The 27306-nt window shown below is 43.4% G+C and overlaps 1 protein-coding gene across 1 annotated transcript in view; it reads right to left on the reverse strand.

Moving 5' to 3' along the window:
• CERS6 (ceramide synthase 6) overlaps positions 1-27306 on the reverse strand; it is a 206732-nt gene that overhangs the window by 28673 nt on the left and 150753 nt on the right. Inside the window, exons 6-8 of the mRNA XM_067549300.1 lie at positions 25879-25971; positions 9189-9317; positions 1348-1454 (exon numbers count right to left, since the gene is read on the reverse strand). Coding sequence (XP_067405401.1) covers positions 1348-1454; positions 9189-9317; positions 25879-25971 — 329 coding nt within the window. The remainder of the gene's footprint in view (positions 1-1347; positions 1455-9188; positions 9318-25878; positions 25972-27306) is intronic.

Raw genomic sequence — 27306 nt, forward strand, 5'->3', positions numbered from 1 at the left:
AAAATGCTGGCTCTGCTGTACATCTAGTAATGCGCCAGTGGGAGAAATCTGTGTACTCCATTTACTGAAGTTTAATGTGTGACTAAGATACTTTAGTGGGAGAAGGGGGAAAAAGTCATTTTAAAAAACAAGTCCATCCCATCTTCAAAAAAACACTTAAGGCTTTAACGCAGAGTTTGGGTTTCTCTTGGGTTTAATTTTTCAACTTCTGGGGTTATTGAATTCAGGGGATTCTCTAGCTCAGGGCAGAGTGGTCAACATAGCACGTCTGGACTCTCTGAGCACTGGGTGCATTTCACAGCTGATGAGATGACTCCCAAAAGGCATCTTGAATTTATCCTGCCTTCATATTAACAAGCCCCCAAAGAGATCTTGTTTTACTGGATTTGGAAAGGATTTGGAGTGGGGGGGAAGGGTTGGTATCTGTGTTTAAGTAATGAGCTTTTTGTGGCTATTTCTCTCTGCAGGATCACTAAGAATTTATGCTTACAGTAGCATCCTGGTATTAACCGTGCTCTACAAATACAATGGACAGAACTGTTATTCCACTACATCCAAAAACTATCCTGCCAGACAGGATTAGTTTTGTTTCTGGAATACTGTGATTAAACGTCTGGGGTCATGAGAGCAGTGAGGTGATGGTAGAACTTTCTCACCAACTCTTCTCATGGGCAGGAGGGTCACTTTATAATGGGGCTGCTCCTTTCATGTGCACGAGTGTGTTCATATTGCAGCTTTAAAGAAATCTGGAGAGGATGCTCCTTTGGGACACAGCAGTGCTACTTCCTAATTAGACAGAGGGTTTGCTATTGAGAAGTGAATGATTCCGTCCCCACAGAACACATATATTGCTTCCACAGCATATATACTGCCTCCCAGCTGCTTTCGGAAAAAAGAGAGGCATGGGGGCATTACAACACTGCATGGCAGAAGCATTGTCATCAGGCCAGACGCCTACTTCAATTGCTTTCTGTGTTTTTCTTAAGACAATGAAAGTGAAAGCCTATTAGCTCCAACCTCAGCTATTGATTTCTGCTTTCAGTACCTAATTCTTGGCCCCCTGCCCTTCAAAGGCAATTGCACACTTACCTGTGGCTGTCTTGTCTCCAGCTTTCTGCCAGCCCTGCCCCCTAACCTTTACTATCTAGCAAATATTGACTACCATGGTACTCTATAGCAGTAACCAGCTTGGATCTTCTCTAATAAGTGTGTCTAGTGATCTCTGAAACCTTTCTTTAATGCTTGTGAGTTACAGGCCAGTGCACAAGGCTGGCCCTCTACCGAAATGCATTTGTTTCCAAACTAGTCTAGGGCTGAGTAGCTGAGGAAAGGGGCATGCTTACTCACCACAAAGGATAAATGCCAAGCCTACTGATGATGAAGACAACGGCAAACATAAGGAAGAGGAGGTCACTCAGCTTTTGACACTTGCAATAGTTTGCCATTTTGGCAGCCTGCAAAAGAGAGGGATGGAGAGTGTTTATTCCAGTTATGATGACAATTGCAAAAATCTTACACTGTGCATGAGCTGTGATGAGCAATTAAAATGCAAAGGAGCCAAATTTCGATCAAATACATCAAGATTCCCAGTGTTCTGCTATACAGTGACCTTGCTTCCTCTCTGCCCTGGAGTTGGTCTATTTCTTCAATGACAAAATCCAGCAAGAGTGCTCTCTCACCTCCACCCTTTCCCACCCAACTGCCTCTCCCACATGACTCCAATTTCAGACTCTCAGGTATTATTTCTAATCCCTTGATTTGTCCCCTGAACCTTATCCTTGTCCTCAGGCATCTCCCTCTGCTCCTTTCTCACAGCTTTCAAGTACACTACTGTTTCCCCAGTCTAATGAAACACCCCACTCCCCATTGACTGTATTTTCTTCTTCAGCTATTGCCCATCTCCCTCTTCCCCTGTGGTCTCCAACCTCCTTGGGCATCCTGTCTATAAATACTGCCTCAATTTCTTCATTTCTAACTCTCTCTCGAATGCCCAGCATTCTGGCTTCTGCCCCCTCCACTACACAGAGACTGCTCTGAAGGTACTCATAACCTTCTCCTGGCCAAGCATAAGGATCTCTTCTCTGTACTCCTCCACCTTGAACTCTTTGCTGCTTTTGACTGGGCCTATCTCTCCTTCCTGTTCCATCCATTCCTCACACTCCCCTTTCATGATTGTATTCTTTTAGATGTCATTGTACTTCTGATTGCTTCTGCACCAACATTTGATTGCTGCTTTTCTTTCATCTCCTGAAGTCTCCTGCATCATCCTGCACTCCCCTCCAATCCATACAAAGCACTGCTTCTAAAAGTAATCATCCTTGTCCAACATTCAGACTATATCCCTCCCTCCTCAAATCCCAGCACTGGTTTTCTTTTGCCCTCTGCATCAGAGTCTTATTCTCACTTTCAAGGTGCTGTACTCCTCCACCACTGTCTTAATCCCAGCTCTCATTTCCTCCCTGCTGCTTTTGCTTCTTGCAGCTTGCTGTCCTACACATACCTTTTGGATGCTTCTCCCACTCATCTTTGTGAATTCTTGTATGCTGGCTCTTAAGCCTGGAACACCCTCCTTTTCCCTGTGTACAAAGCAACCACTTCTACATTCAAACCCCTCCTTAAAATACTTTTCTTGCCTGACACTTATCAACACTGATAAAGAGAAAGAAAGTGTGTGTATAAATATATATAAAGATATTTGCATTATTCTGAGATTGTTCATGTATCTGAACAAAATTGCCTATTTTAGAACATATGCTTCTTGAGGAAGGGACAATCTCTTCCTCTACACTTTACACTGCACATACTGATGCCTCAATAAATGATAAATAATAGTGCAGCAAGAGCCTAATTCAATGCCCACTTTAATCCGTAGGAGCCTTTTCATTGGCTTCTATGGGCACTGTATCAGACTCCTACATTTTTAAATATGCATAAGGCCCAGGCTCATTAACATAGCAATAACAGTGAGAAAAACTGCCGCATGTATTGATTTAAAATCCTACGCGGAATGCAGAAATAAGTTCAGATAATTTCTTGAAAGAGTGAGAAAGGCAGCACTGTTAGCATCATGACACTGAACCTGAAAAGTGTGAAACATTCACATTAAACAAACACTGCAGTTCAAGTTCTGAGGTGACCCTGAATAATCGGGTGTTTGCATAACTTCAGTGGTTTTTCCATTTGTATTTAGAATGTATAGGTGATTTGTTGGCTTGCAACAAACAAACTAGGAAACTCAGGGGATACTGAAGAAAGCCCCCAGCTCTACCAGTCTACACTAGAGCTATTTCAGTGTAGACTGAAATAAGGCTTTGATACTACCTAAATGATATCAATGAATTCATTCATGTCTGTTATTCAAAGTCATATTTCATGGCTGATCTTTAGGTTAAAGAAATGTTACCACTTTAGATATCAGCATATAAAATACCAGAGTTTTTACAATACAATGATTTTTAGACTGAAAGTCCAACTAGGTAGCAGGACCATATCTCCAAGGCAGGCTAGAATAGAATTTGGTTTTCTATAGTTTTATATTTATATTGCTGTACCACTTTGTGCTGAGATCATGCCAGATTTCAAACTAAGCAGGGATGAGCTGAGTCAGTACGTGGATGACAAATCTGTAGAGAACACCGTTGTGCTGCAGAAAGTGGTGATGGTGATTTGTTAGATAGAATTTGTCCATCTGAGTCAGTAATGAGCAAAATAAAGTATGGAGATGATTTATGATGCTGGAGGCACTTGCTTTTGGAAGTCAGTCACTTAAAACTAAGGCCCTGGGCACTTGTGGTCATTAACAATCCCTTGACACTTTCCATAAGAGTAGGCACAATGCAGGTAATTATATTCTCCTAAATTTCCCCTGCAGCGTCAATATGGTGTATAAATATTCTTCTTCACTTGCTGTCTGAAAATGGTAAAACAGCTGCTGTTTTCTATCCTAGTGATGATTGAGTTTCATATATAACCTCTCTTCCAAGGCCACTGTGAGATTGTAAGGGCTTGATTTTTAAAACCCCTGGCTCTTTTTTTTTTTTGGAGTTACAATTTTGTGAGTGTAACTAGAGTGTAACTTTTATTATTGGTTAACATGCACAGTTGAACTATCCCATACAACATTATAGATCTGATCAAGAACCCCGTCTTTCGGAGGAAAGAGCTTTCCAGCCAAAGTTCAGAGGAGTGGGTAAGGGTTCCTTTAAAAGGGTATAATCCCCAGACATCTACCTAACTTACTGTTCTTATAAATCAGATAGCAAACTATCTACCTACCCTCACCTGTGCTAGAGAATATGCTACACAGGAGGCCAGATTTTTAAAATCAGGCTCTCATGTTTGTAGAGCGCTTCAATGATTCTCAGATGAAAGAAGCATAAAGGGTTGTTATTAAAAAGTAGCTACAGACAGGGCCCCATCTACTACATGGCGAGCAAGACCTAAATCCTGCTTTCTGGGCATTCTGAGGAAGTAGCCCAGAAATTCTGGAAGTTTCATTTCAATTAAAAAACAAAATACAATTTTTAAATGAATTAAATCTGAAAATAAGCAATAGAATATGTGCAGTGGCCCTTTCCTGATTTATTTTGATAATTAATTCAATTTATTTTATACTATCCCATCTTTCTGCATTTTCATATGCCAAATAATTTGCCTTGACAACATATAGCTGTGTTGAAGGTGTCAAGGGACAAGCTGCAGGTTCTGGTAGGTGACTATAACTTAGTTGGGGCTTTTGGCCATGTTGTGAGATGGGAGACAATCTAGGATCAAGAGATAAACATATTTGCTAGATGTTTCTGCTGAAACGATTGGCCGTTAATATTCTGACATATCTTCAGACTTCAGCCCTCGCAACCCATTGAGATGAATGGGGCTGTTCACACCTCTCAGATCTATTGTTTTAGACTTGGATCCTGCAGAACAATGCAGTGGCAAAGATGACAATTCCACAGCACAGTTTTGTGGCCTCTGAGTCATAGAGTTCAAAATATTATAAGTTATCAAAGAGCTATTTACAATCCAAAATTATATACCAACAGTGTAGTAGCTATACAGGAATTAGACACGAGACACTTTACTCAGCAGTAGCTCTCATGCAACCCTTGGATATCATAACAACAGAGGGAATTGTTTGGCTTGGACACAGAGTTTATTCTCTGTTCTCTTTGAAAGCTGTCCTGGGAACTGTACTTTTTCTTACAGTGCAACCAGAATTTGACAGAAAAGGCCACAGTTTAACATGTCATCTAAAGGATGATGCCACCTATATTAGAGCAGTATAAAACTAACACATTTATTTTCACAAATGTGCATTAGAACTGAAAGTTTGACAGTAATTCATGAACTTGAGCAAAGAAAGGGCACATTTTCAAAGGTGTTTAGGTGTTTAAAGATATAGATAGGTGCCGAGTGGGATTTTCAAGTGTACTTAAGCAGGTTAGGCAACCTAACTCCCATTGGTAAGTTAGATGCTTAACTCCAAATGAAATCAAGTTAGGCCCCTATGTTTTCAGGCACTTCTGAAAATCCTACTAGATGCCTAAATACCCTTGAAAATCTGTCCTGAAATGTCCATTTTCCACCAACGGGCACCAGCATTTTGCAGTGGAAGTGTCAAAAACTCTTCCACTCTCAGACATATTTTTCCATTGGGCATGCACCATTATGAATTTGTCCCTAATAGAAAGCCAACATTTTTGCAGCCATAACGTAATTTTGTGGCAAAACAGCCTGTGGAAACTGCTTTTCATTTCTGCATATCAGAGGTGAAAATAGCAAATGCTTTGCTGGCCCATCAAGGCAAGACCTTATACCAGCTTTTCCTGTGGTGGGATTTGTTTTCCCCTGAACAGCCCTTCCCTTAGTACTGCTTTGTAGTCGGCAGCAATTATCAGTTTGAGTTCATTGGTACAGAATTGGAATAATGACCTTCTGGCTTAGAAGCAAGCCAATTCAGTCATATTGACACTTGCAACAAATGCTTTTCTGGTGTTAAGCATGGTTCTCTTCCCTCATATTTTAGGTTGGATTTAGTATCGCCACTTAGTTTAGATCACATGGCTTGAGCAGAAAGACAGTTAAAGTATGTGCTTCATGGAGACATTTATTAAATGACAATGGTTAAAATTTAAAAAACCAAACAAATCCCAACACTTTTGCTGAATGTTTTGTGTCTGTCATGCCAGGATATCAGCAATTTCTATTTAATTGTCTTAGAAAAATTAGAAAGTGACTGGATTGTACAATCAAGCCCCCAAAAAAGTATCTTTGTCTTTAGGTTACAATTTTCACCAGTTGAACAATATGGCCTATAAGTATTATCTTTTAAGTATTTGGGTAATACCTTTCAAGTATTTGGGTGATCTCCAATAGATTTTACGGTGCCCAGAGCATTGGTGGCTGTGAAACAAGCCGTTTCAAAGGTGGTTTTTTGAGGTGAGGGTAAGAGAAATGGGGTCACTGCTGATGAATTCATGGCTACATGGATCCACCAGCCATTGCTCAAACAGGAATATGTTATGTAAATTCATAAACATTTCTAACTTACTTACAAGGCTGGATTCTCCACTGCCTTTCACCTTGTGTAGTCAAGTGCAGTGATACAAAATAAATTTACGCCACCAAACCAGAACCAGCAGTTTAGACCCACTTTCTACTCACCTTATACAGGTGTATATGACTTCACAAGGTGCAATGCTGTGGAGAATATCGCCCACAGTGTGGATGAGGTCAAGACAGTCTTGTCTTATAAAAGCAGTTGCAATTATCCTGTTATAAAATACCATTTTAGATAAATAAATGCTAAGGGCTCTGATCCTGATCTGCAACCAAAGCGTGCTTGCTGTAGCTCAGGGGCATGGGTTCAAAGGTAGCTTTAAACCTCTTTTGTGATCTTCTCATCCACAGGGCATACTGATGCAGGTCCAAATCCTGGCATAAATTAGAGCAGCCTGACAGCTGTCACTTACACTGGTTGCCGACAGCTCTAAGGATATGTCCACAAAGCAATTTAAGTCCGGGTCTGAGCGCAGGCTCAAGCCAAACCTCCCTTGCGTCCACACTGCAAACGTGCTAGCCTAGGGCTCAGACCAAGGGTCCCAGGACCCTGCAGGTCTGGGGGTCCGAGCCTGTCTTAATCTGGGACCTAGGGTCTGAGCCCTATTGCTTTCCTATGTGCACATGGCCCAGGCTTGATTTGGGTCCCGAAAGTCCTTTGGATATATCCCAGAGTTCCTGGTGGCAGAGGAGCAGTGCTGCAGGCAGTCAGCACAGGTGGCTGGAAGCACCCATTACTGCCTGGCTGAGCACACTCCCTGTTCCTGCTCCAGCTCCTCCTTGCTGCTGTGCGGAGCTTGCCCAGAGCAGGGAATGAAATGGGAGGTGGCTCCCGGCCACCAGAATGTTGGGAGTCATCCCTCCCCTGGCCGTGCTGAGCCGGGAGCTCTGCTGCTTCCCCTCCCTGCAGGCTGGCACTTGGTCCTCACTCCGTTCCCTGGCCCTTGCTCCGGTGCCCCCCACCCTTCCTAGAGCTGCATGTGCAGAGGTACCCAGGCAGTGTGCGCTTTGAGGGTGGTGAGTGGGAGCCAGCCCCCAAACTTCCCTGGAGTTCCCTTATCTCTGCCTCCCAGGGTGTGGCAGTGGCAGGGATAAGGGATTCCCAGGGGGTGCTGGAGCACACTGCACCCCAAGTCCTGGGGAGCACTTCACCGCTCTGTAGCCAGCAGCAGCCAGGCTGGAATGTGGGGGGGTTTTTCCTCTGAAACCGATGTTTTATGTCCAACTTCAAAACAAACAGACAAAAACAAATAAAGAAACAACCAAAAAAAAAAAAAAACCCTTCATTGAACATCCCATTTTTAAAATTAGGAATTGCAAAGCTTCATTTTACTAGTTTGACAGCCCTGGAGACTGATGTCCTAATTAGCCTCAGAACAGGTGCGCATGGACATTTTCCTGCCACTGTGACTCAGTCTAGGGCTGGAGAGCCCAATTCTCAGATTAGATGGTAGTTCAGTATAAAGCCTTCTCAAACCGCCGTCCTTCTACTGAGGCCTGGTCTACACTGCCAGCGAAATTTGGTGGCAATGGACGGGAGTTACGTAAGCTACGCAGAGTAGCTTGCGCAACTCCTGTCGACTTTGTAACTTCCGTTTAGCGTGCCATCTCCACTGCACTGCGCAGATGGGAAATGAGTACCCGTCGACACAGCGCTATGCTTTTTGGGGAGGTGGTTTTATTAAATTGACTTCTGGATCAATTGAGCAGGTCTTCACTTCCGCTCAGTCGATCCGGATAAATTGATCTGATGATGGCAAATTTGTGTAGACATACCAAGACAGCCACCCAAGGAGCTAATTATGCAGTTTATGTACACATGTGCTCCTTACGGGACCTGAGTCCCATCAATAGCATCATCACAGACAGGAAACAGGTTGGGCAGTATCAAAATCCTACACTGCAACACATTTGTAGGGCTCAAAGAGTTGATAACGAGGTGGAGTGGGGGTTGTTTTGCTAGACACTCTGGGATAGGGTTACTTGGGTCTGTGCATTGCAGCGTGGACGCCAGAACCCTAGGTTCACGTATGGGTAAGAAAATTCTTAACCTAGAGTTAAAATACAACGTAGACACTCAAGCCCAGGTTTCCCTGACACAGGTCAACTGACTTGAGTCCTCACTAACCTTAGGATTACATTGCTGTGTAGACATAGCCTACGGGACCATTGGAACAGCTGGAGATCAGCTGGGCATAAAGGAACTCTTACCATGCATTGTTCTCCCTGACTGCACTCTTAATACTGATGACTAGATGCAAGGAGAAGCATAGGATCTGCTACAATGGATCTACAACACCTCAGGATTCCTACCCACAGTGGGTAGATAAGACATCTTTAGGCACAAAGGTAACATACAGCGTGTGGTTCTTTTAAAAGGTGCATTACACTTTTGGCAAGAAAAAATAGGATACCATTTTATGAAAGATGTATGCTAATGGTAATCATTGTTTCTATTTAGAATAGCCTCTGTCTTAGGACAGGACTCCCTTGTGCAGGCAACATAGGTAGGATTGTACCCCTTCTGTCTGCTTGTTAACAGAACATAGCATACCCAATACAATTAGTATGGTTGATTGACTTTTTGTATCGGATAGATCCTGATGGAACATGAACATGAACAATCTCACCTCCAGCAAAATGTCAGCTGCATCATGAAGACACAAGGTCAGGGATCCCACTCGTGTCAAATTGGTTACATATGAAAAGGTTATCAAAATGACTGTTACAATGTGATGCGTAAACATGATGCTGAAATCCTAGAGTGACAAGAAGAAGAAGAAAACACAGTGAGAAATGGTGCAGCAGAATCAGAATCTTTACACAAATGGTGGGTGATTTTTAAAGTTTAAACTCAGGATCAGAGGTTACAATACTCAAAAACCCTGCATAATTCTTTTAACTTAGTGCACATTAAATACACATAATTATGCCTTTAATTTAAATTGAACAAAACAGTTACTGTATATAAAGCAAATACAAATAAATTATTAAGAGTTATGTAACATTTCTATTTCATAGTTCATAGTAAATAAATCTAATGAAGTAAAGAGCTTTTACAGCCAAAATTACTATTAAAAGGCCTATGTGCACACATCTCAAATTACACAATTTTTCTTATGTTCTATCCATCTTACAACATGCAGAACAATGCAGTCCAAAATCACTCATGTGCAAAAGTTCAGACACTGTTACAAGCTTTGAGTACACCTATAGTAGGAACAGAAACACAAACACAGGTTTATATTGTATTAAAGGCATCTCACAGACTGCTCCCTGATACAGATCCTCAGATCTCCTAGCACTGAGGATCCCATTTCTAACTTTTTAAAGAAACTGCTTCCTCTTTCCCATTCAACATGCGGTCACAGGATGGGGTGGCCCTTTAAAGGAATCAGCTGCTGCTGTGAGGCTAAGGATCAGGTGATAGCTTGAAGATCACCTAGTCTTCTTAAGAGCCAGCAAGTATCTCAGTTGCTGGTGAGAAATGCAGAAAGGCTCCTACACAGGAGGCCCGGGATCAAGAGACAGAACTCAGTTCATACGTGATTTCCAGGTCAATGGCTTGTGGAGTGTAATCTTGCAAGGAGCAGACTAGAGGAAGAAGGGAGGAAGAGCGGCTCACCTCAACTCCTAGGCAGATGGCCTATGGAGTGCAAGAGCTGTGGGAAAGTGATAGGCTCCTGCAGATGACCCCAGATCAGAACAAAAGGACTTGACTGAGACGTTGAACTAGTGTTAATAAGTTTTATTTTGAGGAAATAAAAGCCACACTCTGAAGAAAAGGACTGGAATTGTGCAGTGAGAGAGTGTTTTTGGTGCACGGGTTGGGAAGACAGGCCACTGGCTTACACATGCTAACATGAGTGTCAATGAGAATGCAGGCACTTTCCACATACTGTCATCTCTTGAGTCTCCAGGATCTCTCAGGGACCTAGACCACAATTTGAGGAATCCTCTGCTCTAGGATGCCTGTTCTTGGCCTCCTCAACAAATACAGCAACTTCCAGTTCATGGCAATAGTATATACATGGTAGTGATGTGGATAGGTTCTGCCAGTGCCCCTCCCACTTTCAATTGCTCAACTGGGATGATTTAGTTGGGGTTGGTCCTGCTTTGAGCAGCGGGTTGGACTAGATGACCTCCTGAAGTCCCTTCCAACCCCAATCTTCTATGATTATATGATTCTAACTCCTGGATTGAGGAAAAGGAGGAGAACATGAGTAGCAAAGGAGTCCACAACCTCACCTCCTCTGCTTGGAAAGTTCTTCCTTTTTCTTTATAAAATTATAAATATTTTATTTCCTCTTCCAAACAAGCCCTGATTCTCCATTGCCTTGCATCTTGAGCAGTCATTTATAGGCGCACAAAGTGATCTTAAACCCACTTTTCACAGGTATAAATGTCCAGAGAAGAAACAGAGGGAAGAATCTGGCCCATAGCATCAGAGCAGCAAACAGAACACAAGGAGCCTGATTCCAGTCACCACCTCTGAAAAAACATCATGATGTTGGCTCACATGGAAGCAATGACATCAGTGCTAACATTTGCTTTATGTAGATTCCAGGCATTAATATGACCTCATTCTAATATTAACTGGATTTGAGTTTTGTTTGTACCTTGCTGTACAAGTAGCACATACAGAATGATCTAAAACATCTGCAGCACATTCTTCCTTGAGAAGTCTCCCTATTATTAACAATGATAGGATACTGCTCCCTGTTCTCCACTTCACTGGAAAACACTAAGTGCCCTGGGTGGCACACCATCTAGAACTGGATATCACTAGTAAGTCCACCATGAAGCTGAAAAATAATGCTAAAGGAAAAAAAATGTGTATCGTAGTTTGATAATAGTTTTGGGAGGAAGAGATACAAGCTTGAATTGGTTATGGATTTAAAAAAAACCAACATTATGGTCTCCAACATTAAGGCTGCTGATGGGAGCACAGTGAAATATATTCAGCAGTCATCTCTGCCTTAAATTTCAATTTCTTAAGACAAAGAGAATATGAAGTAAGAAAAGCAGGATTAAATGTTGCTCTGCATTCCAAGGTCTTAATGATCAAAATAGACAAAAATGGTCTGTCTGTCTCACAGTCAATACCAGTCCAGATATTTAGGGCCAACCACCTGGTAATTTAAGCCTACTATGACCAAAATAGCCCAGGCTGCAACCCCCATTACGGGAGGAGGCCCATGTTAAAAGTTTGTACTGGGCCCGAAAAAATTATGCTTGTGCCCTGCCTCAGGTATGGAACTGCCTTTTGATTTTACTGGTAATGGCTATTAAGTTAGCACATACTCAATCCAAATGCTGAGGTAAGCCAAGCAGCAAATCATCTCTGTTTTGTAGCTGCCACATCCATGCTTGTAAAAATACTAGATTTTTCAGTTCCTTTTTGGAACTCTTTAAGGCATTCTTGACAATATGTATTGTCTGTCAGTGGCCTTAAGATTCTTGGACACCAGCATTCTTTATTTATGTAACTACGTATGGATCTGCTGTCCAGTGGACTACTTCCTTCACGTAACTCCCTCTTTCTCTCGCTCTTTAAAATGTTTTATCTGTTTTATTCTCTTTTCATATTATATAAGAAGTCCTGGGTTGTACCACAAGAAGGTTGGAATGGGACCTTGGGTTTGTGGCCTGGTTGGATCCCCATTCTCACCGGGGAGTTGGCCCTGCCACAGTGTTTGATCTGCCAGCAGGAATCCACTCAACTTTTGCAAACATACAGACACTGTGGGGGAGCTTTCACAGTACCATCAGTGGCCACTTTGCCCCTGTCTTAGACCTAGATGACACAACAGTAGAACAGTTCTAGCCAGGAGTGAGGAGGTTTTAGGGATGAGCCCATATCAAAAAAGGAAAGCCTGGGTGATATCAGAAACTGACTATCAAGAAGAAAAATGGAAGAATAACAAGACCATCTGAAATCTGAGCATAGCACTGAGCAAAATAACAAATACAGACATCTCAATGAGGAACTAAAATGAATGATCAAAAAGGCTAACAAAAACTGGCTTGAAAGACCACATGAAGAGCTGAAAAAAATCTTTTAAAGAAGCAATGCAAGAGGGCTTTTTCAGAGAGTTAGATTACTATCAAGATTAACACCTGTAACAAGTCAGCTAAGCAATGCTCAGGGGAACTATATAGTAAATCAAGTCAAAAGGTTAAAACATGGAAGGAATATTTTCATCAGCTATTGAATGTGAATAGTTGAATTGCCCCAGCTATTCTTGAGATCATGAACTGTGAAGGTAACAATGAAAAAGAACGCCACAGATTGAAAGCAGAAATTGAAGTTGTAATTGGGTCCCTGAAAAACAACAAGGGACTGGTCCAGATTGTATACTGTCTGATGTGTTACAATATGGCAGAAGAGCCATGGACATGCTCCCTTACAAACTATTTAAACTCATTTGGATGAAGGGTGAAGTCTCTGAAGCCTGGCAAAGCTTAATCATTGTACCTCTCTTTAAGAAAGATGACCTGACATTGCAATAACTACAGAAGAATAAGTCTTATAAGCATTTGTAGCAAGGTATTCTGTAGAGTAATTTTCAGCCAAATGAAAAGAAGAGCAGAGGAAATCCTTTCTGAGTCCCAAACTGACTTTTGACTGGACGTTCCACCATAGATCAGATCTTTGTTTTTTGTCAAATCTTGGAGAAACACAGAGTTCCGCAAATCCCCGTTATGCTCATTCATTGACTTTAAGAAAGCATTCGACTCTTAGCAAAGAGGCTCAATGGAAAGTATTTAAGTGGTACCGTTTTAGCAGCAAGCTGAGGCCGCATAGCACAGCATGGCAAGCAGTAAGAGCCAACAGTGTGCTGAAACAGTGGTTTGAAGTGAAACCTGGATCAAACAGGGATGCATACTTAGTCCAGTGCTTTTTGTTTTATACTTAGAAAACGTCTTGTCCAACTCCCTTAATAACATTGATGAAGGCTGAGTGATATCACAGCAAATTATCAATCACCTTAACTTTGCAGACAATATTGTAATAATAATGCCTATGGAGGAATACAACCAAGAAGCAGCAAATAATCTGTACAGACCAGTCAGTGAATGAGGCTGAATGAACAAAAGACTAAACTAATGGAAACATCAAAAATCAAGAAACAGGCTAACTAGGCATTAACGATGTAGACATCGAACAAGGGGACAGCTTGCTACTTGGATTTCACCACAACAACTGCTATGGACAATCCACAATAACTGCTATGAAAGTGACATTAACAAGCTGATAGCTACTGTCAGTGGAACATTGGCATGCCTGAATAAAAACACCTGGAACTTAAATCAGTGCCCATAACAGCGAAAACCAGAGTATATACAACACTCATTGTACCCACATTAATTTATGGTTGCGAAACATGGGTATTGATAAAGCATTTGGAGAAAAGGCTGCAAACATTTGAAATATGGTGCCAGTGCTGCTTACTAGGTGAGAAAAGGCTAGACAGGCCAAGACATGATGACCTCTGTAGAAGGCTGAAAGCACAGTGTATGACTACAAACATCAAATGGCACCAACAACAATGGTTTGGCCATGTTGCTAGAATAATCCCATGCTGACTGCCTAAAATTGTTCTCTATGGAAAAGCGCATGGTGAGAGAGGCCATGGATATCCAAAGACAGAGTGGTATAACATTGTATATAAAACCACCCAGACAAGCCCCTGACAGACTCAAAAGACAACTCAAAACAGACATGGATGGAAGCTCCTCATAACCTCAGCCCTACCCAACTTTGACCTTGCTGAAAGGAGATGATAATGACTATGTTATACACACTCTATGGGGCTTCTTGGATCCTTTACTCTATACGTCAAATTTTACTATCATTTACATGCAAGCAAAAGTCAGATCACTGAGGATTTTGACATTCTGCAAGGGCAGGATTTGGCCCTGTATTTGCTTCTATGTTTGTGATTTTAAACTTCAGAAAATGTAATTAACAAAATAGCTTGTATTCTTTGTAGAACTGATCCAAAACATCACAGAGAATATATTTTTGCAGCGTGTTCTCAAGGGAGGAACCCTCTCTGAAATTTGTTTCCCTGTTGATCACACAGAATGCAAGTCCAAGGATGTTTAGGGTCCTCATGCAAGGCTCACGTCTGAATTCAGGCCTTTCCCTGATTGGTGAGTGGAGGCTGAGAAGAGATTGTGACTGGGGGAGTTCATTTTATTTGGAACTTTTTGTTGCATAGCTTGTACCATCTACACACAGAGAACCTTTCTGATGGAGGCATATTTATACACAAGTAAATAAAATAATATTTTTAACACCAAAAGATAGTTTTTAAATTGTGTATGTACAGAAACCATTTGTATTCAATGAAACACTCTGGAAATGAATTGTACTGTGTGAACTGTGGCATATTGAGTGAAAGGGTCATTCATTAGTGAAACTGAGCCGTATTTCCACACGAACTGCCCAAAAGTTCACTCAGATACTTTGGATTTCACCAAGTCAGACTATTTCTTTCCTTGAGGTTTCCAAAGAGGCCCTCTTAAGTTATGTTTGAGTTGTCTTAGACATAGGACAGCAATAGTGTGGTGAATTAAAACAAGCAAACAAAACATATTGAAGGAGCTAGAGGATATTTCCTACTGGATTAATGATGGAATTTTCCTAAGTGCCCAAGTGACTTGGGAGCTCACATACCACTGAAAATCAGTAGGACTTCTGCTCCTTTGTCATCTGGGTGTTTCTCTATATCCGTCTATTCATTGAGCTTGCTCCATTAATATAATATATTACGGATGTTTTGGGGAAGAAGAATCTCACCTAGTTTCAAGGCTTCAATCATAACAGTTGTATCCTAGTCACCCAAGGTCTAGAAGATCAGTAAAGCCTGCATTTTTTCTCTCAGACTAAATACATCACTATGATTCTGCCTCCCTTCAGCAGGGCATGCAGAGAGTTCCAAGGTCTAAATATCGACATCAGGAACAGGCTGCTAATGAAATATGGTTATAAACTTTCCATAAACATAACACGCTATGCAAGATAATTAGCAGCTACAGGCTTTGTTTCAAGAAATAACTACTAAGGCATTTCTAATCACTCTAGACTATGACACCACTGCTGTGGCATTCAAAACTTCTAAAAAAGAAACCCAAACTTATATAAATAATTCATTTTCTCACTGTTGAAAAAATAGCAACAGATTTTTCAGGCTGAGAACTGGAAATCTGCCACCTATAAATTGCCATGAAGTACTCCTATATTGTCATGTATTGGGTGGTAAACCTCCCATTTTTTCTAACCAAGCAGCACATCTATCTTCTAATATTCATTAGCTACCCCTTATAAAAATAGCAGTCACAAAAAGTGACATAATCAACAGCAGCTATAGGTCACAGAATCCCACAAGAGAAAGTTTTAGAAAATGCAATACCAAATTTGCTTCTCACAGGAAGTTTCCCATTGGCTTGTTTCTTAGTGAGACTTTTTGATTTAGTGTCTGGACTATTTCAGAGGATTTTAGATACTGTAGTCTTTGATGATGGAATATTCAAATTGTAGTGACTTCATAACTAACCAACACTCACTTGATGGTATTTCTTATATCAGGATCAACAGTGTATGTATTATAACTCACACTATTGGTCCGACCCTTCCCTTACCACTTTTACACCAGTATGACACCATTGGCTTCAGCAGACTAACACCTGATTTACACCAAATTAATGGAGTCTGAGGCTCACTGTGTAATCATTTGGGAACAGAAAAGATGGTATAAAGGCTGTAATTGATGCAAGATATTTCCTTGGTAGGTCTCAGGGTTTAAATGCTATTATCATTTTTGGTTTTCGGTATCTGTTTAAGAACTAGAGGGGTAACCGTGTTAGTTTGTATACAGCAAAAACGAGAGTTCTGTAGCACTTTAAAGACTAACAAATTTAATTTCTGCAGGCATAAGCTTTCGTGGGTTGTAACCCACTTCGTCAGATGTAAGGAACAGAAATCATATAGGAGGCATATATATACATATCCAAGGGAAGTAACAACAATGGGGAAGGTGGATGAAAGCAAAGTCCATTTAGTTAGAGTAGTTGAGGCCTAGTCACAACCACTAATTAGGAGGTGAGAATGTGTGATTAGTGGCAATTACTTCTTGTAATGAGATAACCATTCCAAGTCCCGATTCAGACCCAGTTTGATTGTGTCAGGTTTGCAGATGGTTTCAAGCTCAGCAGTTTCTCTTTGAAGTCTGTTTTTAAGTTTTTTTGTAGGAGTATAGCAACTTTCAAGTCAGTGACAGAGTGTCCTGGGAGATTGAAGTGTTCTCCGACTGGTTTATGGATGTTATTATTTTTTATGTCTGATTTGTGTCCATTTATTCCTTTGCGTAGTGACAGTCCAGTTTGGCCAATGTATATGGCAGAGGAGCATTCCTGGCACATGATGGCATATATTACATAAGTAGATGTGCAGGTGAATGAGACTCTTATGGTGTGACCAGTCCTAACCACATCAGCCACATCTAGCACCCCCTGCAGCACAGCACAGCCAGCTCCCCCTCCCTCTCAGTTCCTTCTTGCTAGAACTCCGACTGAGGGAATGGAGGGTGGGTGTGGAATGGACATGAGCAACACATCTCGAAGAACAACAGTTACAAGGTAAGTAACCGTTCTTTCTTCTTTGAGTACTTGCTCCTGTCCATTCCCAATTTAGGTGACTCACCAGCAGTGTCTCTGGTGGCAGGCAGGAGTTCATGGAGGTGACACTTGAAGCACCACTCTACCAAAGCCAGCATCATCCCAAGCTTGCTGTGTCAAGGCATAGTGGGACGTGAAGGTATGTACTGATGACCAGGTAGCCACCCTGCAGATGTCCTGGATAGAGACATGCATTTGGAAGGTCGCAGATGACAGCCCACTCAACGAGAGTGCAGGCTTCAAGGACACCAGAGGCGCGACTCTGGCCTGCTCATAACAGGCTTGGATGCAGGCCGTGATCCACTTCGAGATATGCTGTGAGGAAACTGGCAGCTCCTTCAACTAGTCCGCAACTGCCACAAAGAGTTGCGTTGAACGACTAAAAGGTTTGGTTCTGTTGATGTAAAATGCCAGGGCCCATCTTACATCGAGAGAATGCAGGCACCTCTCTTCACTGGAGCTGTGAGGTTTGGGACAAAAGACAGATAGGAAAATATCCTGGTTAAGGTGAAAATGAGAGACCACCTTCGGCAAAAAGATCAGGTGCAGGCGTAGTTGGACCTTGTCCTTATAAAACACCGTGTAGGGTGGTTCTGATGTTAATGCCCTGATCTCCAAAACTCGCCTGGCGGACATAATAGCCACCAGGAAGGTGACCTTCCAGGACAGGTACATAAGGGAGCACAAGGCCATGGGTTTGAAGGGTGGACTGGTGAGGTTGGAAAGGACCAAGTTCAAGTCCCACTGAAGAGATGGCTCTTTTATTGATGGGAAAAGCCTTTCTAATCCCTTAAGGAACCGGGCCGTCATTTCATGCAAAAAGACTGTTCTACCTTCCACCAAAGGGTGGAAAGCAGATATGGCCGCTATATGGACCTTGATGGATGAGAAAGCCAATCCCTCTTGTTTCAAATGGAGCAGATACTCCAAAATTGTTGGGATCATTGCCTCTGTCAGGGACACGCCACGTTCGATCACCCAGCAGGTGAAGTGCTTCCACTTAGGTCGATCTGGTTGATGGCTTCCTGCTTTCCAAGAGCACAGGCTGAACTTGGGTTGAGCAGGCTTGGTGCTCCTGACTCAGCCATGGAGCATCCGTGCCGTCAAGGAGGTCAACTGTGGGTGGAGCAGGCAACCTTGATCTTGAGACAGGAGGTCCAATCACAGCAGCAGGGTCCAATGCCTTGGTCCCACCAGCTCTAGAAACATTCTGAACCAATGTTGTTGGAGCCATGCTGGTGCTACAAGGATGATCTGTGCCTTGTTTTTCTTCATCTTCAGGAGGACCTTGTGGATCAGAGGTATTGGCAGGACGGCATACAAGAGACTCCCCGATCAGGAAAGGAGAAAAGCATCAGTGATAGAGCCTGCAGTCAGTCCATGATGGGAACAGAAACAATGGCACTTCCCGTTGGTCCTGGTGGCAAAGAGGTCACTTGGGGATTGCCCCACCTTTGGGAGATGTTACCTCTGGATGGAGGGACTACTCGTGGTGAGAGCAGAAGGACCTGCTGAGACTGTCTGCCAAAGAGTTGTTGATCCCCAGGAGATCAACTGCTATTGGGTGAATGTTGTGATTGATACAAAAGTCTAAGAAGTGCCTGGCCTCTTCGCACAGGACTGGGGACTGGGCCCCACCCTGTCTGTTGATATAGTGCACGGAGGCCGTATTGTCCGTGAGTATCTGCACCACCTTATTGGCAAGATGTGGTAGAAAAACTGCACTGGCTAGATGAGTTGCCCTGAGCTCCTTGATATTGATGTGCAACCGCAGTTCCCCCGAGGCCCATGTGCCTTGGGTCTTCAGGGAACCCATGTGAGCGCCCCATCCGAGGTCCGAGGCATCAGAAATCAGTGTTAGCAACAGCTGGAGTGCTTTGTAGGCAGTCCTGAGAGAACGTGACCTGGACTCGATCACCACACCAGGGAGATAAGTATTTTTGGAGGGATTCTAAGTATCCTGTTTAGGTGGTGCCTGACTGGAGAATACACTGATGCCAACCATATTTGGAGGTGTCTGAGATGCAGTCTGGCCTGAGCGACCATGTAGATGCAGGCCGCCATATGGCCCAGGAGGCTGACATTGCTGTTGTGAGGGGGTGAGTTGAAATGTGGGTTATAATATCTGTTATTGCTAGGAATCTTTCCTCTGGAAGGAATGCTCTGGCCCTGGACGAGTCCAGCATCGCGCCGATGAACTCTATCCTCTGCACAAGGACTAATGTCGATTTCTGTTAGTTTATTAGGAGGCCTAGCGCCTGAAAATGCTTCAGGTAATTGTGACGCTGGTCTGAACCCGAGACCTTGACCTGCCCCTGATGAGCCAGTCGTCCAGGTAGGGGAACACCTGCACTCCTCTCTTTTGAAGGAATGTCGCCTCTATCGACATGCACTTGATGAAGACCCTTGGTGCAGTCGAGAGGCCAAAAGGTGCACCGTGAACTGGTAACGGTGGTTTCCTAACATAAACCTCAGGAACCTCCTATGACCAGGGAAGATTGCATGTGAAAGTAGGCATCCTTTAAATCGAGAGGGGCATACCAGTCACCAGGATCAAGAGAGGGAATGATAGTGGCTAGGGAGACCACATGAAATTTCAGCTTGTTGAGGTGCCTTAAGTCCAGAATAGGCCTCAGCCTTCCCTTTGCCTTTGGAATCAAGAAATCTCAACCCTGTACGTAGGTCTCTGGGAACCTCTTCCACTGCACCCACCTGCAAGAGTGTTCGCACTTCCTGCTCGAGGAGTTGCTTGTGAGAGGGGTCCCTGAAGAGGGATGGGAAGGGTGGGTGGGGAAGCAAACTGGAGGGTATAACCAACAACCACCATGCTGAGCACCCATTGGTCTGACGTTATGGTAGCCCAGGCTGGGAGAAAACAGGCTAAACGAGAAGAAAACAGAAGGGGGGTTGGATCCATGGGTAGAACTGGTAGATCGCTCTCAGGCGCACCTTCAAAAGGCCTGCTTTCCACCCCGATAATGGCAGCTAGAGCCTGGTTGAGGGCTGGCAGATGACGAGAGGCTCTGGTGCCTTTTGTAACCTTCATTCTTCTTCTTATAGGAGTCTCTGCGGGGATGATCCCCAAACCACTATTCATGCTGGGGTTTAAAGTGCCCCCCAGAAGAAGACAGTGCATAGAAGCTGAGGGACCTCAGTATAGCCCACAAGTCCCTCATGCCATGCAACCTGGAGTCTGTCTTCTTGGCAAAGAGGGCCATATCATCCAAGGGGAGGTCCTGAATAGACTGCTGGACCTCTGATGGGAGACCCAAGGATTGCAGCCATGACACCCACCTCATAGATATTGCCAAGGCCATCCTCTTGGCTGCAGAGTCTGCTGTGTCGGAAGCCACTTGCAGAGATGCCCTGGCGACCCACCTCCCCTCTTCCAAGATGGCCTCGAACTCCTGTTTGGAGGAGGGGGACAATGAATCCGCTAACTTTTCCAGCAACTGCCAGATATTAAAGAGAGATCTTCCAAGCAGTGCCTGTGGGTTCGCCACTCATAGCTGCAGGCTATAAATTTTTCGACTAAACAAGTTGAGTTGAGTCTTTTTGTGTCCTTATGCTTGGGGGTCGAGCTGACTTTCCCATCTGTCCCTTTCATTGGCAGCTGTGACCACCAGGATTCCCGGTGCAGGGTGGGTGTAGAGGTATTCAAACCCCTTCTGCTGTACATAATATTTTCTTTCTGCCCTCTTAGATGTGGGGGACAAGGAGGCCAGGGTTTGCTATAGTGCCTTGGCCAATTTAACAATCCCCTCATGGACCAGAAAGGCCAGTCTACTGGGAGCTACTGAGGCTAATATCCCAAAGAGTTCATCAACTGGCTCATCCAGCTCCTCTATTTTGAGGCCCAAGTTGGAGGTGATCCTTTTCAATAGATCCTGGTGTACCTTAAAGTCGTCCAGCAGCACCACAGATGAGGGTCTCGCGACTGCCTTGTTCAGCGATGACGAGGAAGAGGCTGGTAGCTGAGATGGGGAGGGGCCTCTGCTCTGGGTGGGGTGGAACCCTTGGGGCCTGAGGTGCGCGAACCTTCATGGTCAGGGTCTGTGTCCGGGTGGGGTGCCACACTCTGAGGGATGGACAACTGCAGTACCAACGTTCCTCTCACAGAACCAGCCTGCGGAATCCCAGGTTGAAACCCCCACCAGTACAGCCACGGTCCAGGCCATTGACATTGCAGTCATGCCTCCATTGGCAGCACCATAGGGAAACCAGGCATCGGGGCCAGGGCTTGTCTAGTTTGGACAACCTCCTCACTGTCTGAGGATGAGGCGCCGCTGTCCAACGGCCTGGGTGGTGCAATCTCTGAATATCTTGCGGTGTTGTGCGAAATGCATTGATGCACTGTCACCGGTGAGCGGCCTGGAGAGCCCAAACAATGGGTGTGAGAGGACCGGCTCTTGTCCTTTGGCTTCCTATATGGATTAGGCGAGGGGGTCGCAGTGCCTGGGAAACGTGCCATGAGTTTGGTGACCTGTGTTTCTCCATGGGTCTGTAACAGTGCTCCGCTCAGTGTTGGTCCTCCAGAGACAGATGTCAGGAGCCCGATCTACAGGTGTCCTGATCCGGAGAGTGTGGTACCAACTTCAGGGACTGCCTGTGTACCAGTGAATGGTGCCTCAGTGACGGGTACTGTCGAGCAGATCTGTCCCTCAATAGATTGCCCATTGGCACTGGTGCTGAATCTCGGTGTGGTGCCCTGCCGTCCATCAGAAGGGACCCTTACCGACTCCAGGTAGTGGTAGAGGCCCTCATCGCCTAGTGGTGCCATTAACTCCAGGGTCCCTTCTGAGGCAGCGAGGGCTGGTGGCCCGACGCAGGTCTCACTTGGTCCCCCTTAGCCTTCTCCACAGGAGAGTGTCCCTGTTCCGTGCAAGTCTTCTTCAGAACCAGGGAAGGAGACTGGTGCTGAGAGGAGGAAGAGGCGCCAGAGAGGCACTGTGCATCAAGGCCCTCATGCTCAGTACCGAGTCTGACCTGCCGGGCTCCGACACCGGTCTAAGTGCTGACTCCAGCAGAATAGCCCTGAGATGGATATCGCGGTTTTTCTTAGTCCGCAGGAGAAAACTTTTAGAGATTTTACACCCCTCGGGGACGTGACACTTTAGACAGGCAGACTTTAGACAACATTGATGAGGGTTGCTCCTCGCATAGGCTTCTTACAGGAAGCGCAGGGTTTAAATCCTGGGGAATGGGGCATGCCCTGATCCTGGGATTCAAACAACTAACAAACTAAGACTAACTGTAACCAAACAATTAACTATATATATATCAGAATGATGAATAAACCATTAGGTTTAGCGAAGAAAACTTGCGAAGGCAAGAGACGTTCCAGCACCGTCACTGGTGGCAAGAAGGAACTGAGAGAAAGGGGGAGCCAGCAGCACCTATATGTGGGTGCATGTGCGCATTGCTGCAGGGGGCACTAGAGCCGGCTTGTATGGGTACCACTAGGAGAAAAGTTTTCTGGGACAGGTGCATGTGGTGTGCACACACACCTAAATTGGGAATGGACCAGAGCAAGCACTCAAAAAAGAAGTGTAATTTAAGAGCAAAATTTGTGCCTGAATCTATACAGTTAGAAGCCATGAAGGAGAAGGCTCTTCAGTGTCCTAAGACAAGAGGGGAACTTCAAAAGTTCTCACAACAATAGTTTAATATCACTTACATGCCTCCGGTATATGAAAGCCAAGTTCATGGCACAAAAATAGCAGCTCAAGGTCCGGGTGCAGACGATGGTGACCAAAGCTCAGTCAGACACACAGAAAATAGGTGAGGTTTAAACATCCCACTCCCAAAGGACAAAGGATAGGGGAGGGGCGAGAAAGAAAGCATTGAGCTGCAGTGCTCCCTGGTGGTTGACTTTTGCTGTATATTGCAAGTTCAGCAAGGCTGGAACCTGGTCTACTTATGTGTCCATAAAGTCCATTCACTACTACACTGCCAGGTAAAAAGGTTAGATATCCATAAGTGCACATACACCTATATAAATAGAAGAAGTCAGTTTTACCCACGTAAATTGTATGCCAAAGCCTGCATTCCTGACACCAATGGAAGTTTTGCCTAAGTAAGTATATAGTGCCTGATGAAAAGCCACTGAAGTCACTGAGACTTTTCATTGACTTCAAATGGATCAGACCCATAGAGGTAAATCGCACAACAAACAGAAAGCAGAACAACCCTTAGCACTCCGTAAGGCGGTTCCAGGTGTAAGAAGGCTGTCTGAGGGGAAATTCTGCCTCCCTCTGAGGCTCTCTCCAAGCAACTGTCCAGGGCCAGAGAATGGATGTGCCTGGGGGGGGGGGGGGGGAGCAGCACTGCCAATTCTCTGCAGCCTGGAGCATGAGAAACAAGATCTCAAACTAACCCCACCGGAGAGACCTGGCCTTTGTGCTACATGCAGGTTTTGGTCTAGAGTAAGAACTTCAGGAATGGACCCCATCTGCACACACAGAATTAAAAACTGCAAGCAGTAACTGAGTGGTTAGATGCTCAGCTAGCCCATCTGTGGACACAAATATCTGTTTGTCTGATCAAATGTGACAACTCTTGGCGTCATGCGAGAAATAGTCACATTATTTGCACCCAAGATGTTTCAAATTAGGAAAGTTTTGAACATCACAATGGACCTTTTAAGAGCTGCATTTTAACACTGTCAGATGCTGGTCAGTACTTTTCCACTTATTTTATTTTTTTACATAATCAAAGAAGTTAGCAGGTATCCATAGGATATTTTTAAAAATGCATCTATGTCAGCACTTCATAATTTTTCAATTCAGACACTCCTCCCCCTTAGAGGTTCACAGAGAAGGCAGAATAAAAATACAACTGAGCAGCACATAAGGTTAAAAGCACACAATGGGACTGCTTAGATACAATGACGTGTCTGCAGGAATAACCTGAACGATATTGTAACATTGCTGCAGAGTTTTGGTATTGATTGTCATAACTGCAAATGGTTATGTCCTGGCTGCTCCTGCTGCTTACACGTATCACATTTGGATTGAATTTTTCTCCATTGTCAGACCCCTCTGCTGAGCCACGTTTCTCTGCGTCTCTGCTTTCATGAGAAGTAAAGTTGTATTGACTTCAAGCTTGCGACTGACTGCATGTGTAACTAATGTAAGTAGGTTGGACCCTTGGAGCAAACAGATTTATATGTACCTGTCTGTGTAAACTGCTCTGTTTACACTGTATCATCTAATAAAGATGAAAGATTCTTGGATATTTCCTTGGGCCTCCTGTTTCTGGAGAGAAACTTCACAGATGCAGGAAATGGAGTATTTTCCTTGCTAAAGCAAACACAGACCAGGATTCCTAGCAGTACACTGCTGTTCCAGCAGGAGGATTCCTTTTCTTTAGGACACTCTTTATTCTCTGCTTCCTTTCCCAGAAATATAGTCTTGTTAGAATTAACTTCCCAGTTAAATGGGGATTTTTCTTTTAAAATTATAGGTTAGGCTGTGATCATTTAATTAAAGACTGTGTCAAAAGGGGGCCTGGGCATCCTTAATACAGACATTTCCTTACTTTTCAGTGATTTATTCTGCAACCTAAATAAAGTTCTTTTAACAGTTTTTTAAAAAGGTAATTTCCTTATTCTTTTTAAGAAAAGAAACAAAAATAAATTCTATCCTATGCAACTTTAACATGTTACAATATTCCAAAACACATCAGTAACATTTTGTTTTAGACCATTATATAGAATAATACTGCATGGGGTTTTTATTGATGTTGTTTTTTGTTTTGGATGATCATTCTGCAATTCTTGCTGCCTGTTGAAGGAGGATAAAGGGGAAACAAAATGGAACAGGCTTCCATTGGCACTGTTCAGTAGCGTTCTCATATAGACGGACAATATTGACAGTGCTGTTCTGCAAGGTTATTGTTTCCTGATTAAAAGCCCTTCTGCTTCATATAATGGGCAAGTTCCCAGACAATGACTTAAAGATGGTCATATTGGGAATGGATTTACTTCACAGTCCATACAGTTTTCTAACTTCAACATTTCATTTTTTCCCCATTACACAGAAAATAAAAGACACTAGGTTTTGTTTTCACACAAATGATAAGTTATAGCTATATACAAAAGATATGTAGCTTCTTGCGGTTTTTCATTTGCATAGGAAAAATCAAATGTAGTACCAATTTAATATCAGATACATCTATATGCCTTCACCATGTCTTTACAGGGAGATGAACTCAAAGTTCTCATGAATCTTACCCAGATGGTCTAGTAAATTCACAGCTGCATCTAGCTCTGACACGGATGTTCTTATGTCATGTCTAGTGAGAACACTACAGTTTGCTGACTATCAAGAGACAACGCGATCCCATTCTAGTGAAGATGTGAGAAAAGCAGATTACCAATTGACCTTGCTGTGCTTTGTTACTGAATGTCAGATCATTGTGGGCTGCTTCAACATGGTGCAGAAAATGGCACATCACATGGCTCAGGCGTGCCCACTTTAACATCAGTATCACAAGAGTGAACATCTACAACAGCTTGCAAGTGGAAATAGCACGTGTCTAGCACAATACAGAGCCAACAGGGTTGCCACCAAGAGTCAATTACGATGTGTGTGTTTACAGCCCCCCACAAGTTTTTACTCTGATTGTTCATACCTTTCTTTTGATGTCAGTGAACTGAGAGAACATTAAGGACCAGTAGAATGACAACTCGACTATGTAGTAGTAATGAAGGTCAGGCATCAGCGTCTGAAAGAGGAAGGTTTAAAAAGATTAGCAGAGAAAAGTAATTCACTTTATAAATATCTAAACTCTGCAAAGAGAGGGGAAATTGCAGACTGGCTACTGGATAAGCTTCCTATCTGGGATAGTTCTGACGGGTGCCTGTTCCAAACATTGATAGCTCTATGAGAAGAAGATTCTCCCCATCTCTTACTTATTCTTCTCCTTTTTGATGTTTGAATCCTGATAACTGGACTATACCATTTCCCTGCAATGCCAATAAGCCAGGTCCTAGTTCTTAGTTCTTTCTTTGGCAGAAATGTTTCTGGCCAATTTTGACCCCACACCTCTCTCACATGCAGCAAGGGAACATTTGATTCCAGAATTGTCTCCTGTTGGTTACCAAATCAGCTGCATCCAATTTAGAGCACATCAAATGCTGCAGATGCACAGTGAATTGGGAAGAAATGGCTCCAGAAAACAATGTTACCTCTGTGTGTCAGGACAATGGTGGGATTAAAGTAGTGCTGTCAACATCACCATGATGACAGTTATATCAGTCTTTCTAATGCAATCTATTTTTAAAGGGTCTAAACTTATCCATGAACATGCTATCTTTTGGAGGAGAGGAAGCCATTTATATAGATTAAATCCATTTCAACCCTTTTGGTCTACAACACAGAAAAAAGCAGGGCCCATACCCTTACCTGCAGCCCAGGATTTCTTGGCACAGCTGAGCGGAGGGGAAGTAAAACTCCTTTACACCTTTTCAAGTCAGTCCCAGACATAAATTAGAGCAGCCTGGGAGCTACTCTGATTTACACTCAGCTATGCCCATTTCCTGCTCATCATGTCCCCTATATCAATGACAGGGAGGGGTTCTGGGATAGGAGAGGTTACTGCATTTTTATGCCACTGGAGGACCCTCCCTGTGCAGAAGGAATCCTCGAGCTGCCAGAGTCACCAGGTTTACAGCAGCTTTGCACTAGAAGTTGTTGCAGTGCAGGGCAAAATCTGCCCGACATGTCATCGTTTCTATTCTATAATGCAAACGGATTTCTTCTTTTAAAATCTTTTCACATCAATAAATCTTGATTTTCATTTATTTCTTAATATTTAGAAAACCCTCTTTAGGTGCCCACCCAAGGCTCTGGGTTATTTGCTTTTCCTCCTTTGTAAAATACAATAAATTTTTTAAAAGTACTTACATTTACTGTGATTATTTTTTAAAAAGTTTCAACTATGCCAATCATACAGACAATGCAAAAACTCTATTGTTGCCATCACCAAGTCTGCTTGTTCATTGTTAGACAATCTTTTCTAGCTTATTTATTTATTTGCTTATTTTTCAATGTAATGCTG

The sequence above is a fragment of the Emydura macquarii genome, unplaced genomic scaffold (genome assembly GCF_026122565.2).
Source record: "Emydura macquarii macquarii isolate MOO-44397 ecotype Brisbane River unplaced genomic scaffold, CSIRO-AGI_Emac_v2 contig_1253, whole genome shotgun sequence".
NCBI lineage: Eukaryota > Metazoa > Chordata > Testudines > Chelidae > Emydura > Emydura macquarii.